This window comes from Python bivittatus, unplaced genomic scaffold, assembly GCF_059951505.1.
Source record: "Python bivittatus isolate LINGU-HERP-01145 unplaced genomic scaffold, Pbiv_v1 ctg000070_np1212, whole genome shotgun sequence".
NCBI classification, from domain to species: domain Eukaryota; kingdom Metazoa; phylum Chordata; class Lepidosauria; order Squamata; family Pythonidae; genus Python; species Python bivittatus.
Window position 1 is genome coordinate 22,926,000 of NW_028277034.1, and position 19,799 is coordinate 22,945,798.

Here is a 19,799-nt window from a genome sequence, read left to right on the forward strand (position 1 = left end):
CCCTTACATTTATTGAATTGCTTGTAAAATAATGAAGTCATGACCTCTCTATTACCAGGACTACAATCTGATTATTGCCTAATCCAGTGTTTCTCAACCTTGGCAAATTTAAGATATGGGGACTTCGGCTCCCAGAATTCCACAGCCAGTGTGCTAGGTAAGGAATTCTGGGAGTTGAAGTCCCCAAATCTTAAAGTTGCTAAGGTTGAGAAACACTAGCCTAATCTGAATGTAGCATGTCCTCTGGTTGATAAAACCTTTTAATATTATACATCCCTGCATAGAAGTAACACAAGCACAAAGCCCACCCTCAAATTATGCTGATGATGGCATAAGATTACAATGAGAGCTGTACTTAAATGTAGAATTGGATAAAAATAAGTCCTGATGAACACAACTTATTAAATTTATTAAACTCAATAAATAAGTGTAAGATATTGGACTAAGTCAACTGGCAGAGCCAATATTATTGAGAAATCATATAACAGCTTAGGATACCCTTGTATCAGTAACTCACTAGCAGTGGTATAACCACTTCCATTCAGTTGTCCTATCTCTAACAACAACTTAATTTTCAGAAAAGTTTGTCGAAATTAAATAATTCTTTTTGAAGTTAACAAATAAATGATTCTGAGCATGCCAACAAAATAATATTTACTGATCTCATTTAAGAAGACACACACCATGCAGCCATATCACTCTGCCATCATGTTAAAAGTATAAGCAGCACACAACTGGGATCATGCTGGAGGAATAATGCTGCTTTATTCAGAAGCCTTACTGGTTTGCTGCCTTAGAACTCCCTGGCACAAATACTCTGCATAAACTCAGCTCGGTTATTGTAACTGGGTATACAAGAACAAAGAGAAGTCCTTAAGACAGGGAAACTAAAGAGAATCTCACACTAGGTGGGGGGGGGTGATGCCTTCTAGCAGATTTCTTGCGGGATTGGTGGAACAGAATGAAAGATGCTCTCCATTTCTACTTATCAACCTACTGAGTAGGAAAGACATGTATGTGCAGAGCATAACTATAGAGTGTTACATCTTGACTTGGGAATATGAAGAGCAAGTATACTGATTTTACAACTTCCAATTACTTAACAGTTTGTAGCAGTGTTTCCCACATCAGGGATACAGCATAAATAAGCAATGGAGAAGACAATAACCTTCAAAGCCAGGTTAAATTCTCAGTCTGCACCAGTAAAAAGAATAGATAGCATAACTTTTAGCCCCTCTGGGCAAATAGAGCCTCTGTGGAAGAATCACAATAAACAATGAATGGGGAAAAGGCTATATTGAATGGAAGATCATCTTGGTGATCACAGTAGAGTCTCTAAATGTTAAAGTGAATACCAATGGAAGAGGGGCATGAGAATGAAGGATAAGAGAGCACTTCGTTAGCAATGAACTGGTAATGAGTGCACTTTAATCATTGCAACTTTTTGCTGCTGCTACCAATTACTGATCACTGTCCCCGTGTTTTTCTCCAGAGATGACTAGAAATTCCACATGCACCACAGCTAGAATCTTTATTTCTTACTGCTATGCATGTTACAAATAAGGCTTAAAACAATAGCAGTGACCAATGAGAAACTGGTGTGCAGCTTTGTACTTTGCCTCGCTTTTTTCTTGAAGAGTTCATGTGGCTTTTTAGAACCCATCAGGAGGAAAAAAAAAAAAAAAAGATCAAGTACAGGATAATCCAGCATATATTGAGGAAAGTTGTACTCGCATGTCCTTTATCTTTTAAAGGAATAGAGGTGCTGCAGAAACAAAAACCTTGCCATCTACAATCAAAATGTGTTCTTCAAATAATGCCAATAAAAGTTGTATGTTAAGCAGTATCATTGTTTCTATTATAGATAGCAAAGAAAATTCAATGGAATCTACTTGTTACCCACATTAGGCACACATACATGTACCCAGAGTAGTTAATTATTTAACCCAGTGTCCCCCAGGGTTCAGTGACTGACTCTTAGATATAGTATTTGCCACTTGAACACCAATAAGTGTATAGGCTGATCTAAACAACTCATTTTTCTGCTTGATACTCCTCTCAAGTACCAGATATGGTAAATAAAATTATGTGGAGGTAGAAATGTATGTCATTTAGGAGGAGAATTTATTGACAAACAATTAAATACATATGGGTAGGTATTTGTAGCTGAATGGGATAGAGTGAGCTGGGCAAAATGGCAGGCATCTAGGATCTCACTTGGACTGTTGTTACAATAAGCCATTAATTCGTGCAGTATTGACTCTGCAATTTTATGTATGTATGTTTGTTCCCAGTTCTTCTCCTTAGGAATCTATTCACAGAGATCACACTTACGATTTTATGTGCTTTACGTTCAGCATTTAGGTATCTATATGAAACTGAAAATATGTTTTGTTTCAAGCTCAGAACTTAACTGCCCCACTTGAGATGATCCATCAGAACAAACATCAAAACATTTTTACTATTTTAGCCATAGCAAATAATGGGACTCAGGATCAGCTTCTATTCCTTTGTTTTTCTCTAGGAACTGCCAGAGTTCATGGAATAGTCTATGCTGAGTGCTACTTGCCACTGAATTACAGAAAACTCATCAAGGAGATGATTTTTAAAACTCTAAATAAATTCCCAAGGAGAAATAAGCCCATGGGATACTGGGAAGGCATAATTCTTTAGAACTGTATGTATAGAATATTTATTGTGGACAGTAGTCATAAGTACTGAGTAAACTTAATGTAGCATTTATTGTATATAGATTAGTGTCATCCCTACATGACTAGCAGGTTTTTCATCTGTTCATAGCATCAGTACTGGAGTATGGAGATGGATTTGTAGGGTTGTTGTAGCAGAATGTTAATATGCTGCAAGTTCTGTGGGGGTGGGGGGGAAGCAAGCAATTTCTGTAGGCAATCTCTCTGTCGCCTCTTGCCAGCACAATCGCATTGCTTTTTATGTTTAGAAGAGCAAACAGCTTACTCTCTTGAAATCTTTTCCTCTCCAATCTCTCTTTGGGGTGGGAGCAAACAATTTCTGTAGGCAATCTCTCCTTTGCCTAACCCTTCCTGCTCCGCCCCCCTGCAGAGTGGAGAGATTGTAGAGGAAGAGATTTCAAGAGAGTAAACTGTTTGCATAGCGTACCCGCAGCTCCCAGCCCCAGGCTGCTGTCATGATCGCATTGCTTTCACTGTGTACAAGACAGCAAGCAGGCACTTTCTAATTCTAATTCTAAAGGGCGGGGGAGTGGTTAGAAGGCAGACAAAGCCAAAGGTATGAAACTGACTAACCTTGTCTTTTTCCATCTGGAAAGCATAGTCATGGTCACGTGATTTCCCACTTAGCAACCACTTTGCTTAGTGGTGGTATTGCCGGACCCAATTAGGGTCATTAAGCGAGGACTACCTGTATTATATATTTCTCCAATAAATAGTTATTTTACATTTTTGTTTTTATAATCCATTCATTAAAATATAAAGTTGTGACACTTACTTTGTAGGGCTATTTTTACTTTTTGTCACATTTTCAATTTGAACTGATCTGTAGTATAAAAATTATAAGCATTTATGAAATTATAAATAGGAATGACTTTTTACTTCTGTGAGTTTTTGCAAAAATATGCATTAAAATTTGTACATGAATCTTTAATTTTAGAAGAATTTAATTAGCCTACTACCTGTCATTACCTTATTTCATTATAAAGTATTATAAATTATATAATATAATATAAATTACATTAAATGAGCAGTATCAAGAGTTATATGTAACTAAATTAGATAATTTGTTTTAGTTTATTCTGGGAAGTGTATAACTGATTTGATATACTTTATTTGGAAAAGAAACTACATGGAACAGAAATGGTGAAAATAGCAAACATGGAGAAAGAGAGAGTGGTCATTGCACATTTAAAACTTTATAAGTTAAAGATACAAGAGTGAGAAATTATAGGAGGAAAGCCATATTAGTCTATGTGGCAAAAAATCAGGAGTCTGGTAGCACCTTTTCTGACTATCAGATTTTATTAAAAGGCACAAGCTTTTGTGAGCAACTGTTCACTTCATCAGATGCATAAAGTGAGGATTTGGACTGATTTGTTAAATCATGATTTTATAATAAGCAACAATAGAAGCACTAGAAAGCTGTACAGATATTTGGGATATTATCCCAAATATTTCAGAATACAGGTAGTCCTTGATTAACGACTGCTTGTTCAGAGACTGTTTGAACTTGCAATGGCACAGAACAAGTGGTACTTATGATGGGTCCTCGGAGTTCCAGCCAATGCAGCATCCCATGGTCATGTGGTCACCATTTGCGACCTTCTTTGCTGGCTTCTGACAAGCAAAGTCAACGGGAAAGGCGGCAAGAGGTTGCAAATAGTAACCACGTGATGTCCTCCCTTAATAACCTGTGGTCGTTCACTTAGCAGCAGCAACCAGGAGTGCCGGGATTGCCATCGCTAAGTGGCATGGCCACATGATGTCACACTTTATGACCACGTCACTTAGCAATGGCAATTCCAGTCCCAATTCCCACTGTTAACTGAGGACTACCTGTATTCTTAAATATTTGGGATAATATCCACTTGAGACTTGTTTAGAAAATCACTTATGAACTTGCTTATCTTCTGGCTAAAATTCATTTTTCCAAAGATCAGGTCTTGACTCAGAATTGTCCAGTTTAATTTCTTTCTTTAAAAAGGGATGATGATGATGATGATGATGATGATAATTTACTAAACTGGTATGCTGCCCAACTCTCAACGACACTGGGCAGCTTACAACAATCAAAGAAATTACAATAAAACATAAAAACTAAAGAAAAAAAGATGGCAAGTGCGATGAAGTGAGGGATCTCACTCTTCCTTGCTGAAGGCCTGGGTGAAGAGCCAGGTCTTTGTCGCTTTTCTAAAGCCATCCGATCTTGGGGGGAACCATTCCAGAGGACAGGTGCTGCTACAGAGAAGAAGTGCTTCCATGCTCCTGAGAGATGGCATTGTTTAATCGAAGGAATCTGGAGTATGCCTATCCTGCAGGATCAAATTGGCCGGGCAGATGTTATGGGAGACACGCAGTCCCCTACATGTCCTTATGCCATGTAAATCTTGAATTGCCCCCAGAAGCAAATTGGCAACCACTGCAGTTTGCAAAGCAGAGGTTAGCCTGTCTATTCTGATTAAAGTGGTGGATCGGATATCAGACGTACAGACCAGCCTTTGCTATCATGGTGCCTTCCAGATATGGTGGAAGTACCACTTCCAGAATTTGGTGGTTGTAGTCCCAACCCATCTAGAGGCACCAGTCTGGCAGTGATGATGTACACAAAACCCCAAGCTCCTTTTTCAAATCCCCCAGAACTCCTCAGATTTAGATCACTGAAATGCAGTAGCAAATATTTGAATATTGGCATCACAGTTTCCCACTGATTTCCTTTGGGAAACAAAAGCAAATGAAAGTCTTTAAATAGGCTTAGCACCCTATCAAATAAATAGTAAACATCAAATATTGAAGATTATTGTTATCCATTCTTATTTTCTACTGCAAAATGTGAAAGATTCTAACAACATCCAGTGGACGATCATACTAAATGGCACTATACATGAAATGTTTATAATTCACCATAGTGAATAGAGCATGAGTATAATCCCTTATCTTCATTTATAACAGTAGAAGATTTATTTTAAATTCTTAATTTTTATGCAGTAACTTGCAGTGTTTTCAGTATGTACACATGTACATATGTGTTACTGCAAGAGAAAAACAATGGACATTTTAAGTGTGCACTACTTAACCACTTACTGTACATGCTTTAAGGATTGATGTTTGATTCATCATCTCGGAAGTAGTAGTATCTCACAAAATAAGCCAGAATGATTCATTGCTTAATAACTAACTCTTGTGGCTTTAAATTACTTCATGATGTTTTTTACTACTGTCTGGTCTAGCAAATTAGTAGTGTATTATATGTTTGAAAACTAACCATCTTTCTTTCCTGTACCTAAGTTAATATTTGAAACTGAAATAAGTTGGTTTGATCTTCTAGAGAAGATGTAATAAAAAGTTATCCCTTGATGTGAGTTTTTCCTTTTAGAAATGCCTAACTGGTTTTCTAAAATATGACATGTTAAATGATCCTCGTTGTAAAGAAAAGTGCATTTACAAGTTCCTGATGTGACTGCTGCTATGCAGAACCATTCTTTGTATAAGTATTTTGGGTCAGGCTGTGAATTTTTTTCCTTTTCCTCCTTCCCACTAAAATCATTGAAATATATTCCGTCAGTCTTTCACATCAGAGGTGTAAATGGATTTCTTGAAAGGGTTTTTTTTTTTTTTTTGAATGGTAAAAGGCAATCACTTCACAACTTTCACTCCATTATGGGCTGCATCACAGAGCTTAACATACCAACCCAACTTTGAGAATGCTTTGCTGTTCAATGACCTTGCCTCTGCAAGGGCAGATGTCCAATTTGTGCAAAGAAATGCTCTGCCACAGCATTTCTGTATGCTGCATGTTTGACATCACTTGGACGAAAAGCAGCCAAGTTGAAGTTTATAAAACAGATTTTACTTTTTTTTTCTTGTGCCCTGGGATGGAAATGAGATTATCCCTTTATCTTTCCTTGTTTGTTTAAGGCATTGGTACTGTAGGGTTATAATATACAGGGAATAGGGATACATCTGTATTTACTTTGGAATGCATTTCAGTTTAGTAATCTTAAAATGTAGAAGACTAAAGCATAAGTGGAGAATTTCTAAGTAACTCTTATTTTCTACTGGTGTTCTCTGACTCCCAACAAAATATGCACATTAATTTAGCCTCTTCTACTATTTTATGGCTTTTCATGTGGGTAATGATATCAGACAATAAAAATAGGTTCCAAAGTAAAAGTAAAGTAGTTTTTGGTCAAGCAGTGCATATCTTAAAATTTACTTGTTTACACTTTTAATAAAATGTGTACAACAAATGATTTTTCCAAAATCTTCATGTTTTAACCCATACTATGGCAGTTAAATTTTTTTTTATCTTTAAAAAAATAAATATGAGGAAAGTGGATACTGTTGTATAGCCCACAAGAGCCTGAAGTGGGGAAATGGAAAAGGAAATCTTACTCACTAATGGAAGTCTGTTAGCACAAGTTTGGGTTCCATTCTACTCTTCTCAAAAAGACTTAGCCTTCTAAGGATGGGAGTGATTAGAGTCTTATTTCCAGTCCATTTTAAGTTGTTATAATGAAAGAAACTAAACATAAGAACCAGTATGATCTAGAGGTTGGAAAAGCAGATTGAAACTGAGAAGGACTGAGTTTAAATTCATTATCACTTGGTGTAAACATACCTTAGCTAATGCAAGGATAAAAGAGGAGAAAGGAAAACAGTTTTTCCATTGCTTTGAGCTCCTTGGAGAAAGCAAAAGACAAAAAAAAAGTACTATTCAAACAAATGAGGATGCTTGTGTAGGGAAGTGGTGTAGAAAAGCAAGAACATGGGAGATTAATGATTTCAGACTTACCTAATTGTAATTAAGCATTTTAAAATTATATAAAATTCAACATAGTAAGTATCTAGTGCTGGTTAGTTACTCAACATTCTTTGGCCAGACCACTAGAAAGTGCATTTCTTCTTGAAAAGTTGGGGAAAATATTGTTTTTTAAATTGTTCATAAATAAGAACTTTAGATTATAGTTCCTCATATTATGACCTTTTGGCTTAATCTAGAATTAAGAGTCTCAGAGTTGTGTAGCATATTTATATTTAGAAAACCATAGTTAATAACTGTTTAGACAAAGTAGCTTTGAAGGGAAGAGCTGCTTATGGTACTGAATTAATATTCATTGAGTAACAAACTGCTTTTGTTAATTCATTATTAAGTACTGAGTGGGCAAAGAGAGAATTGACATTTGCTGATGTAAAGATGATGTTTGACATGTTATCTCCCAGACCTAAAATCTTGAGACTTAAAATCTTGTCTTATGCCCAGTGATCAGCCTTAAACCTCTTTGCTGTCACCGAAGAAAACAAATCTTTTGCCTTCCTTTGCCTCAGGGATGCGGAGAGCTGAAGTGGTCCTGTGTGACTAAATTAGATGAAAGACTTGCCTTCCCACCATGGAGACACAGAGTCTAATCAAGTGAAATGAGTTCTGAGATACCAGCTCACTTCCTAGGGGATATCAGTTTACATTACAAAATCACACGACACCTAATTCATCACAGTTGATGCAGACTTTACTCAGGAGAGGGCCATAGCTCAGACAATAAGATAGTAAGCCACCTGTCCCCTTTATGGTAGGGCCTGTTTATTAAGCATGGAAGGTTCTACAACTTGCATATTTATGGAGTGCATGCAAGAAGCAAAGAGATGTCTAAGTTAGAAGTGGAAAAATCTTGAAGACATAACCTGTTAGTTGCAGTTAATATAGATATTTCCCAATTCCTTAATCTGTGTATGACTCTGAAATGTCCTTTGCTCACAATAAAGAAATCTTTTTATAAACTTGTTTGTAAAAACTGCAGCTTTTCCAAAACTTTTCCAAAATATTTTTGTCTTCAAAAATATTAGAAGTACTGTGTCCAACATTACAGGCCCTACTGGTTTAAAATTCTTGGGGTTGCAGTCCCAACATTCCTGTAAGGTTTAACATTGGGGAAGCTGTGCTGTGTTATCACAAACCATCCTGTTCTGTCATAAGAATGACATTATAGTGAGTTCATAAGTAAATGTCTGGATGTTTAGGGGGAGCATCCCTAAGGTTTTCCTGCATTCACATTTGATGTGGCAAAGAATATCTGTTTTATAACCTAATATGTTTCTTGATTTCTTCCAGGGCATTGTTATAACTCCTTTGCTCCTACTGCTTTTTGTGAGTATCTTAATATTGATCCTACTTGAGTTACTATATTGCTATTACTGTCCTATTGTAAATGGGTTGTTGCAGATTATTTTAATTGATGGAAGGATTTGCGGTCAGTCTTTTGCATTTCTTTCACTTTCTTCTTAATGATACATTGTACTTTCACCAAAACAAGTATTTGTAGTTCTGTAGCATGAAATTCCAATTAAGATCGATCAACTCCTACACGAAAGAATTAGCTCTGTATTGTGTGGCAAAATGCCCTCAATGAGCTGTCTTGTCTGCCGACTCATTTAGCTTTGGACTAAAGCCACACTGCTGGTCGGAAAGGGTAAGGCAAGTGGAGGCTGATGGTCTGTATCCTTGCTGTTGTCACTGCTTGAACATAAGGGAAGAGCAAGAGCAAAGGGGGAAAAAAGACAGTATGGACCTTTGCAAGTGCAAAAGGATGTTGGCTCCAAATATAAGTATAGCACAGAATCTGATTTCCTCTGACAGTCCTGAAGGGGAGAAGGGCTTTATTCATGTCAATCCAATATTGTAAGTAAAATGACAGGATTCTTCCCCTGTTCAGGCTTATGGACAGCAATGGCTTTAAAATCCTAAGAGGGATGGATTGTTGTTGTTGAACTTTGCTTTAGTGTACAGTAAATATCATATAGAAAATGTTGCCACTTACAATTCCATATGGTGTATGCACCGGTTTTGTTTTGTATAGAGAAGCTTCCATATGCATTGTTTGGTTATCTATCTAGTAAAAGATAAAGACGCTCTCAAATCAAGGTCAAATCAATTCCTCCATGCAGTTTTCTTGATAATAGCATGGGAGTGGTTTTCAAATGCTACCTTCTGGGGTTTGTTGGTTGGTTTTTGACTCCCCGGTCTAGCCCTAGTACTAAAAGTCAAAGACCACAGTAAAAAAATGGGACTGAAGTTAAATATAAAGAAGACCAAACTAATGGCAACAGGTTGAACCACCAGGCTTAGAATTGACAATGAAGATATCGAAGTGGTGGATGGCTTCTGCCTTTTAGGATCAACCATCAACAATAAAGGAACAAACAGTCAAGAAATACGCCACAGACTAGCACTTGATAGAGCAGCCATTAAGGCCTTGGAAAAGTTATTCAAATGCAGTGACGTGTCTACCTACAAAGATCAGAGTCGTGCAAGCCATGGTATTCTCTGTGATACTCTATGGAAATGAAAGTTGAATTTAAAGAAGCAGGATAGGATGATTATTGATGCCTTTGAACTTTGGTGTTGGAGAAGACTTCTGAGAATACCATGGACAGCCAAAAAAACAAACCAGTTGATCATCAAACAAATCAACCCAGAATGTTCACTCAAGGCACAAATGACCAGGCTCACATTATCCTAATTCAGACACATTATGCAAAGATTCATCTCTCTGGAAAAGGTTCTAATGCTGGGAAAGGTGGAAGGAAAGAGAAGAAGAGGATGACCACAAGCAGGATGGGTGGACTCAGTTACAGTGGCAATGAGTGCACCATTGGGAGACTTAAAAGAACAGTTTAGGGATAGATCGTCACAGATCTATGTGATCACTAGGAGTCGAAAATGACTTGATGGCACATAATCAATCAGTCTGGCCTACAGCTTTCTCATATCTAAATAGGCATGACCCTGTTTATCTTCTAAGCCCAGACAGGTTTGGGCAGCTGTTTCCACCTTCCTACACTTCTCTTTTTCCTCCTCTTCCTCCTCCTGCTGCTGCTGCTGCTGCTGCTGCTGCTGTTGATGATTATAGAGGCATAATATCAATGCAATTTATGAAGGCATATAGCAACTGAAAACCAAATAGCAACTGAAAAAGAGAAATAAGAAATTTGAATGGAAATATATTATCCCAGGTACATTGGCTATTCATGCTATATTTAGATCTAAGACATGATTTAGAATGAATATATTCCCCCATGCTGCCAAACCTGACCTCAAAGAGGAGAACCTGGTCTTAAAAATAGTCTAGTTTTAAAGTCTGGGATATATAATTGGTGCCTCCTATTTTGCATTGCTTTATCAAGTCTCCAAACTAGCCGCAATAATGAGTGTATTAATATATATTGTATTTATGTGCAGTTTAATAAGACATAAATTTCCTTACAAGATAGTTCATATGCATTGATGGTAATATACAATTTGTCCCATTTATGGAATATTAATTCCTGACAGCATATAATACTTTGATTTTTTTTTCATATTCCTGTTAATGCAAAATAAATAATATTAATTCAGTTGTTAAAGTAATATTGAAATACACATGGGAAAAAGTGAAAATATACAATAGATTGTACATTGTGTAAGATGTATTCCTTAAATATATTGATAAATTAATGTATTACAATAAATAAACATAATAAATGACTTATTGTACCTTGAAGTTGGAACAGTTGAGGTTTCTGGTAATAGTAAGCTTATCTACCAATCAGTACTGATTGTTACTCATGGTAACAACTGTTAATCATGGTAAACCAGATTTCTCAGAAATCTGGCTATTATGAACAAGCAACATGCTAGTATATGCTTCTTGATCCCTTTTACGGACTCCTCTGACTAGTGGGAGTGACTAAACAAAACAGGCAGCTCCATCCATGGTTTCTAGGCAACCAGAATCATAAAACATTTCTTTAAAATGGCTTCTGAGTGTGATTATTTTAATGAGGAATGAATTAGAATCCTTAATATAGTGACATAACAAAATACCTGGGTCTAAAACACCCTTGTTTTGTCTATTTCTGCAAATACTTTCAATAGCTATGTTAGCATCTGATTCATTCATTTTCTATTACAATATGACTTACGAACCAAATGTTCTATTTTACAAGCAAAGTTTGTCCAATTAAGCTTTATCTGATGATGAAGTGTAACACACTTGTAACCACACACATTCAACATTTTGAACTCCAAGGAATGTGTTACCAATGGTAGAATATTTTCATATCAAATCTAAAATATTATTAGAGGTACCGCTGTGTTATTCTAAATAAAAGGCAGAGCTGTCTCTTTATATTTATTTCCATAGTAGAAGGTACTACTAGGAGCCGAGTAGCAGTCTTCACCACCAGCATAACCATGTGCTAAACACAAATCATCTCAAAATTCATGACTCGGTGAAGACATTTTTATTCATCTGAATGTTTTGGTATATATGGTATGAGTCACTCATTATAAGCAGTTATTATAGCATGTTTTCCTTCTTTTTCCTTTTTTTGAAAAGAAGTATCACAGTAGCAAAATATATACTTTCCTTCTGCTAACTTGCCAGTATTATGTTTCCTTATCATGCCTTGGAGAAAGGATTGCTTCAAAGTATTGGTGTGGGGGAGAAATGGTCTAATGCAGGGTTCCTCAACCTTGGCAACTTTAAGAAGGGTGGACTTCAACTCCCAGAATTCCCTAGCCAGCCTTACTGGCTGGGGAATTCTGGGAGTTGAAGTCCACCCGTCTTAAAGTTGCCAAGGTTGAGGAACCCTGGTCTAATGGTTACACCATGAAAAACTGATGCTTGTGTCGGTTTTCTCTCAGTGTTCTAGAGTAGCAGTACATATGAGGCTCCAGTGGGAAATAAAATGACAGTCATACCCATGTGTAGTGGCATAGGTTTTTTTTTAATGATATAAATAATTAAATGCAGTTGTGCTCCAAATTTGACCAAAAGTGTTCATAAGAGAACAGTTGTAGAAACCTTATTTAACTCCATCAAGCTTTTTGGTTTTTAGCTGTGCTACAGTGCATTGGAACTTCAAGTACACATACATGCACACAGAGAAAGACACGTCTACACAGAGATAAAACAACTAATAGGCAAGCAAGCAGTGCTTTCAAAAAAATCTATTAAAACTGTTGTGTTGAGGAGAAGCTTCCCGGTGTTAGTGCATATTAAACAAAAAAAATCAAGCAATCAAAAGAAAAACCTCAAAGAGCTTCTGTTATGAACTGCTTTGCTGTTTGCTGTCCTCTGTAATGTAACCCAACCCTGGTAAATAAAAAAGCTTGCTTCATCCACTTTGTTTTTTGATATACTTCATTTTGACAGTATTAATGTGAATAATAGCATTATACACTATTAAGAATTAGTTGCATTTCTAAAAATCATCTTAATTTTTGAGTGGGAGAGTACGGTTTTATGTTTTTATAGTTTTTTATAGTTAGGGGTTTTATTGTTAGCTGCAGAATTGTGTTTTAAGATGGTCTGCCATACAAATCAAATAAATAAATAAATGCAACAAAGAAGTGTATTTTTAACATTGCTAGTGTTGAGTGTGGTTGTTGTGAGCTGCCCAGAGTTGTGTTTTAAGATGGTCTCCTGTACAGATCTTTTAAATAAACAAACAAGTGCAATGAAGAAACTATTTTTAACATTGCTGGTGTTGAGTGTGGTGCTAAATTTCTGAAATGTCCAAGATAAAACCATTGCAATCTTTACAGCTATTGTTTTTAGTGTTGTAACTTTGCATATGATAAAACTTAGGAAGAAGCCACTGATATTCAAAATGGATATATTGCACTGTGTCATCTTTTCTTCAAATTACTTAAATACTATTTGTCTCAAACAAGAATATTATGAAATTGAAAGGTCTATAAATGGAAACCTCATGTCTTCAAAGACTCACCTATGGAAAGGAAAGCATTTGGTACTTGCTTTCCCAGCTCAAATGGGAAGGATAAAGAAACAGAGGAATCCACCAATTGGGACATTGGTAACCACCATCTGGACAGAACACCTGGCCAGCATTGTTGCCAAAGCTAAAGAATTCTCCTCCTTGGAGAATACCATTGCTCTGATATTTGTCCACTTTGTCAAAAATGAGAAAAGTTGAACAGCTGGTCTGAGAAGGATGGAAGTGTGGAATGGAAGTTGATTTCCATGCCAAAAGAAATCTATAATATTTTTCTATGTTTTCATTCTGTTTATAAACTGTAATAGAAATAAACTCACTAATTATTTGAGTAGTCTTTAAATCTAATCATACTGTCTTAGAAAGGACTATAAATCGGAAAGATGAGTTTCTGGATTCAAATTAACAGATGAATTTATTAATTAACAGATTTAACTGAAAAATGTGGCTTTATATTTTGCATTATTATTGCACTTCTCCCACATAAGCTCCAGACCAGAAAACTAATCTTAATTTTTAAAAATCCATTTCCAGTCAGTTTAATTATCTCTGACAATTCTACTTCCTTGTGCATTGAATTCTTAATCCTGCTTCCCAGCCTCTGGGCCCAAGTAAACCATTCCTCCCACTCTTCATAGCCACATGCATACACAGATAAAGGATCTACATTGCAGTCTATAATAATGATTACAGCTATTGTGATAAACATCCAAATGCAAAAATCCTTAGTGCATCAGAGCTAGCAGAGGCTTTTTAATGAAAGCAAAAGGCTTCATAGCATGGTGACTTCCCTCCATAACTACAATTCTGTGTATAAGATACAGAGAGAGAGACAGAGAGAATGGAGGTAAGTGGTTTTTGTTCTTCCAGGAGCTATGGAGTTCAAGGAAAGGGACACTAATCCTGTTTATAGACTTCCCTGTTTGCTGACTTCCATTCAACTGGATGGGGAACTGTTTGATAAGGAATCTAGGCCTTTCAGACTGCTGTGTATTTGACACACTGCACCCTTGGCTGGAAGGGTTAAAAATGATCCTATGTCCTATTTTACTTTTTAAAAATAATTTTATTAATCATTACAATTAAAAAGATAAAAACTAATACAGTCCTCGCCTAACAACCACAATTGGGACCGGAACTTCCCTCGCTAAGCACGGTCGTTAGGCAAACCATCATGTGACCGCATCACTTAGTGACCACAATCCCGGCAATCCCAGTTGCCATCATTAAGTGAATGCCCCAGTTGTTAGGCAAGGCAACTTTCTGCTGGCTTCCCACAATCAAGTCAATGAGGAAGCTGGCAGGAAGTTGCAAGCCCCAGGTGCTGCCAGATGGAGGCGGGAGTGAGGGGGTGCCTGGAGGGTGTGTGGGAGGGTTGGGTCAGGAGTACAGGGGTGCAGTGCAGGTCAGGTACGCAAGGGCCTCAGAACCGCTTGGATTTTCAGCCCCAGAGTGAAGAGGCTTCAGAAGCTGAAATTCTAAGTGGTTTTGAGGCCTTTGCACACCTAACCCACATCCCCGACTTGACCCTCCCATGCACCTCCATGCACCCCCTTACTCCCTCCCCCTCCCCCACCCACTCCCTTCCCCATCCTCCATTGCTGAAAATCCTGCTTGGAATTTTGGTACAAAGCTGTTATAGGCAGCCCCCAAAGCTCTGTGCGTTAAATGTTTAATTCACAGAGCTTTGGGGGCTGTCTGAAACAGCTTCATGCCGAAAATCCAAGCAGGATTTAGGCAGGGGCCTTTAAGCTCATGGAGCTTTGGGGGCTGCCTGAAAATGCCCTGTGCCAAAATCCTGCTTAGATTTCGGCATGGAGCTTTTTCAGGCAGCACTCAGAGACCAGAGGGAGTCCTCTTGGCAGGTGGCAGCAGCTTGCAGCCTTTCCTGTGGGCTTCCCCATCGCCTTTCCTGGCAGACAGCAGGGAAGATTGCAAATGGCAGTCATGATGGTGGGGCACTTGGCAACCAGTCATAAGGGTGAACCAATTTCCAAGGCCCAGATCACCATAACTTCAGATCAGGTTGTAAGTCCCTTCATTCAGCACCGTAGTAACTTTGAAAGGTTGCTGAATGAATGGTCGTTAAGCGAGAACTAACTATACAAACTACTAAAAGTAAAAGAATAAAAAGAAAAAATAGGAAGTGCAAAAACAAAATATAAAGAAAAATAGGAAAGAAAGAAAAATAAGAATATAGTAAAGAAAAAGAAAAGAAATATAGAAAGAAATGACTTTCCCTACATCACAATAAGCATTTTTAGTAACTTATCACCTTCTCTTAAAATACAACAAATGATCTCTTCTTCCCATATCTCATCTCTTATCTATAAACAAATCCTTAAAGCCTTTTCATTCAGTCCTGGTCAGCAAAAGTCCATTAAGGGTTACCAGAGATAACAACATATCTATTTTAACCTTGATCAAATAAACCAACTTTATATTCCTTCCTTTTACTTATAACAATCTTGATCTTTAATCCCTTCAATCGCTCTTTGAGTGAGATGAGCAGTGACTAAATCTGAAATATAAATAAGTCAGTCAGTCAGTCAGTCTTAGAACTTGATTTCTTTTCATTTTTCCTTTGTCTCTTCTCATAAAATCCTTTAAACCTTTAATAGGTTGCTTTTGTAAATCCAATATAGAAAAATTATCCAGGTCACACTTTTGGTTTGTTATTTGTATATTCCTTTTAATTATTAAGACATCAGCCAGTTTCTTTTGTATATCCAGGGTAGCATCTTTTTCCATATCATTCTTACAGCCTGTCATTTTAAATCCACTTTCAAATCAGTCTCAGTCTTGTCTGGTTAAACTTGTTTCTTTTCCATAGCATCTTTTAAGCATAGTCTATCTATAATGGTAGATACTGTTAAAATTATCTTCTGGGTCCATTGTTCACAAATATCCTTCAATACATCTAACCTTAAAGTATTTTGCTCCATTCTATATTAGAAATTTCAGTGTTCTTTTTTCATTGTAATCCTTAGGTCCTTCTGGTTCCCTCTACTGTCCAACCTTCAAAGTCCCATGCTATCTTGTTTTGTTTTTTTTAAGAATTCAAAAAAAAAATTGAATTCCCATGGGAAGGATTCTTATAATTAATTTCAGAATCTTATTTCAAATCCATCTGGACCCTTAGTCCATTTATAACTTTCCAAAATCAACATTCTAATCACCCTTTTGCTGTTTTTTCCAAAAAAAGAGATTTTTTTACACGTCCGTAAACTTGTATTTAAAACTTCTTTTGCTAAGGATTGAAGGAAACTCACCTGGTATTAAAAAAACTTGTTCCTCCAAAGGTTTTTAATAGTTGAAAAGCAATTAAGCAGTTTCTGAAAGTGTTTAAGAAATGAGGCTTGGCAAGCTTTGTGTCCATATAGGCTATATTACTGCTGTGAGTTTCATTGAAATCCCTCAACTCCTAGCCACTCAACTCACAAGTCAACCACAGAAATCTCAGTTCCTGCAGTCTACTCTTGAGGAGCAGCTGTCCAGAGTTCAAATGGACAATCTCTCCTTTTTCTGGAGAGACTTCACCAGCCAAAATTCACTGCCTGGCTGCCAATCTCCGCTGCAATGCTGTCTCCACTCCTTCAGGGATATCTAATTCGCCATGAATTCTCACAGTCTGGAATGTCCCTACATCCCATTTTACTGATTGCCTCAGCCACAGCTCCATTAGGAGGAGGATTGAGCAGAAGGCTGAAGTCCCATCCTGTAAAAGATTGCTTTTGCGATGGAGAGAATAAGCAGCTGAAGATGGAGGCAATACTGCAAGCCTTGTCCATTGATCTCTTCTTCTTGCTAACTGCTTCTTAGAGGAAGTCTGGGCTTAAATCAATGGTTTTCTGAGTTTTCTTTACTTCCTTTTCCTTTGATCTCTACTTCTTTTATTATTTTGAAGTCTACTCTGAGCTTGTATAAAATCTTTTTTTGGAAATTGTCCTGGTGTCTGTGTTAATGTGTGCATGTGTGTTTTCTTCTGAAGACCCTATCCCTGCATCATAAAGGGACAAGTGTGAAATAAAGCCAACCTGTGGATTTTTCACTTGCTTTTTGGTGTTGAAATTGTGTACTAGTAAACCCTTATGGCTGTAACCTAGTCTGTGCTGTCCTCTTGGCTAGAAAGGAACAGCATAACAAATGGTTTGGCTTATAGTGTTCCCTGGCTGTTCTCAATGTTTCAAGGCAAGTAGAAGGGAGGTGATTGAGGGTTGGTTTTGAACTGGCTTGTGAGGGATTGTGGGGTAGAAATGGAATGAAAACTATGCTCTGTGGAAGGCCTTTGGAGATATAAGCTCTGGTGGAGTGTAAAGGTCCTGATTCTTCCTCTAAACCTCAATATGCTTTAAGAGCACTTTAGTGTTGGCTTTAGCTCTAAGGCATTTTCTACCATATTCTGAGGAAACAGAATATAAGGCAGCCTTCCCTGACCTTTGCTGTTAACTCAACACACAGTTGTGTTGAGTTACGACTCCCAGTTTCACCAGCACGCCAGTGATGATGCTGTATGAGCATGATGGAAGCTGTACAGTCTAGTACATGTGGAAGGTGTTAGAGCTATACATGCTAGATATTGACCCTACAGTAGTTGTCACTGATTGATTTATATAGTTATATCAGAGTGACTGACTAGTCATTAATTCTTTGGTGGAGGATTATATCAGTTGTTGAGCTTTAAGGCATTCTTGAGGATAATTAATATTGCTTGCATTACGTTGAAGGATAGTTGTACGTATTTAGTAACAAATTCAATGTATGTAAATTATTCCTGGAATTCTCCCATGGTTTTTGTCTGATGCCATAGGAGTATACATAAATACTGGTCTAAACGGCTTTCAGTTTTTTAACTCTAAAAGATAGGCAGCTTTTTCAGGGGGCAGGTGCCAAAATAAAATAGAAGCAAATTTTCAAAATCTTGAGAAACCATGAAAACTTGTGAGACTTTAGCATTTTCTTTCAAGATCTTTGGCATTCCTTTCCCCAGAATGTCAAAATCTCATGTGATTTCAGTGTTCTCATAAGATTTCAGCAATTTAAATACACGTACACACACACACGCATATAAATATAAATGTTGGAATACTGCAGGGGCCATACAGAGATACTGCATTGCTGACCTACCCAAATGCATTGTTAAGCCAATTGTAATTAAAATTCTGTGTTAACGATGTACTTCATTTTCTCTTGTAGCTTGGATCCTCCTCCTCTGTGCCTTTTTCATCTATATTCTCACAGCTGTTCATGACTGTTGTAGTTCCACTCATAATTGGCCAGGTATGTTCAATTCTGGGGTTGTAAAAGAAAGTGGTTTTTCACTTAAGAAGAGCCCTCTAGATAATGTTAATAATAGAGAGGTTACATTTTAGTGCTTCCTGAAGCCTAACTGATTTGAGAATGGGCATCTGCTCTTTCCCCAAACTTACCTTTTTAGCATCAAAATAAATATTATGTACCTGAAGGAGCAACAAAATTATCACCTAGATTCAGAAACAGATATTTTGATGAGAATGAGATGACAGCATCTCAAAGGACCTTGACTTGCTAGAGCTGTGAAGAGAACCAGTGCAAAGAAAATAGCCCTGCAAACCCAAAACTAGTTCTATTTGTTTACATAAATGAAGCATTTTTGACTACCCATTCTCAAGTTGTGGTTAGTTATGTTTATGTATAAAGCAAAAACCTTGTGCATACATCCTTCTATGTTATATAAAACTAAAGAGACTGGAGGACCTGAGCCCATATGTAAACCCAGACCCTGGTGTCCTCATACCCACCAGAACCGCCACACAGAAAAAGACAGTTTTGCATTTTGTTCAGAGATCTCTGTGGGGACTTGTGTGTCTGTATTAACATAGTCTTATTCAGGAACCCATTTTCTGTAATAAATTCAGGGAGCCATACAGCTGGGAGTCACATTTTCAAATGGAACAGAAATAAATCTGGGGATATTGGGTGCCACATCACTTAATCTTCTTCAATATTATACATCTGAAGCAAACTCCTATATAGGCTTAAAGATTGTGAATATATGTAAGTAAATATAGTCATAGGTTTATACTGTATGTTTTTGTCTCAGAATACATGGTTTCCTGGTTCCTAAATTTGGACTAAGATACATATACATACACGCGCACACATAGAGACATTTGCATGCTGATTCTTGGAGTGATGAAGATGAGTATTTTAAGCATGGAGATTCATACTTTTGAACAATAGCAACAAAAGATGATCAGGAGGCTGACATGCAGGATATACACTATGTAAAAAAAGAACTTCCTCATCTCCTAATAATGTAACATCTCCCTCCCTCCC

General features: G+C 37.2%; 1 protein-coding gene across 5 annotated transcripts in view; it reads left to right on the forward strand.

Moving 5' to 3' along the window:
• Window positions 1-19,799, forward strand: part of SLC10A7 (solute carrier family 10 member 7) — a 151,680-nt gene that overhangs the window by 89,084 nt on the left and 42,797 nt on the right. For 4 of the 5 annotated variants that reach the window (XM_088132787.1, XM_088132789.1, XM_088132788.1 and 1 more), the window contains exons 6-7: window positions 8,815-8,850; window positions 18,678-18,761. In XM_088132787.1, the coding sequence (XP_087988913.1) occupies window positions 8,815-8,850; window positions 18,678-18,761 (120 nt within the window). The remainder of the gene's footprint in view (window positions 1-8,814; window positions 8,851-18,677; window positions 18,762-19,799) is intronic. The other variant, XM_088132786.1, reaches the window with a different exon arrangement.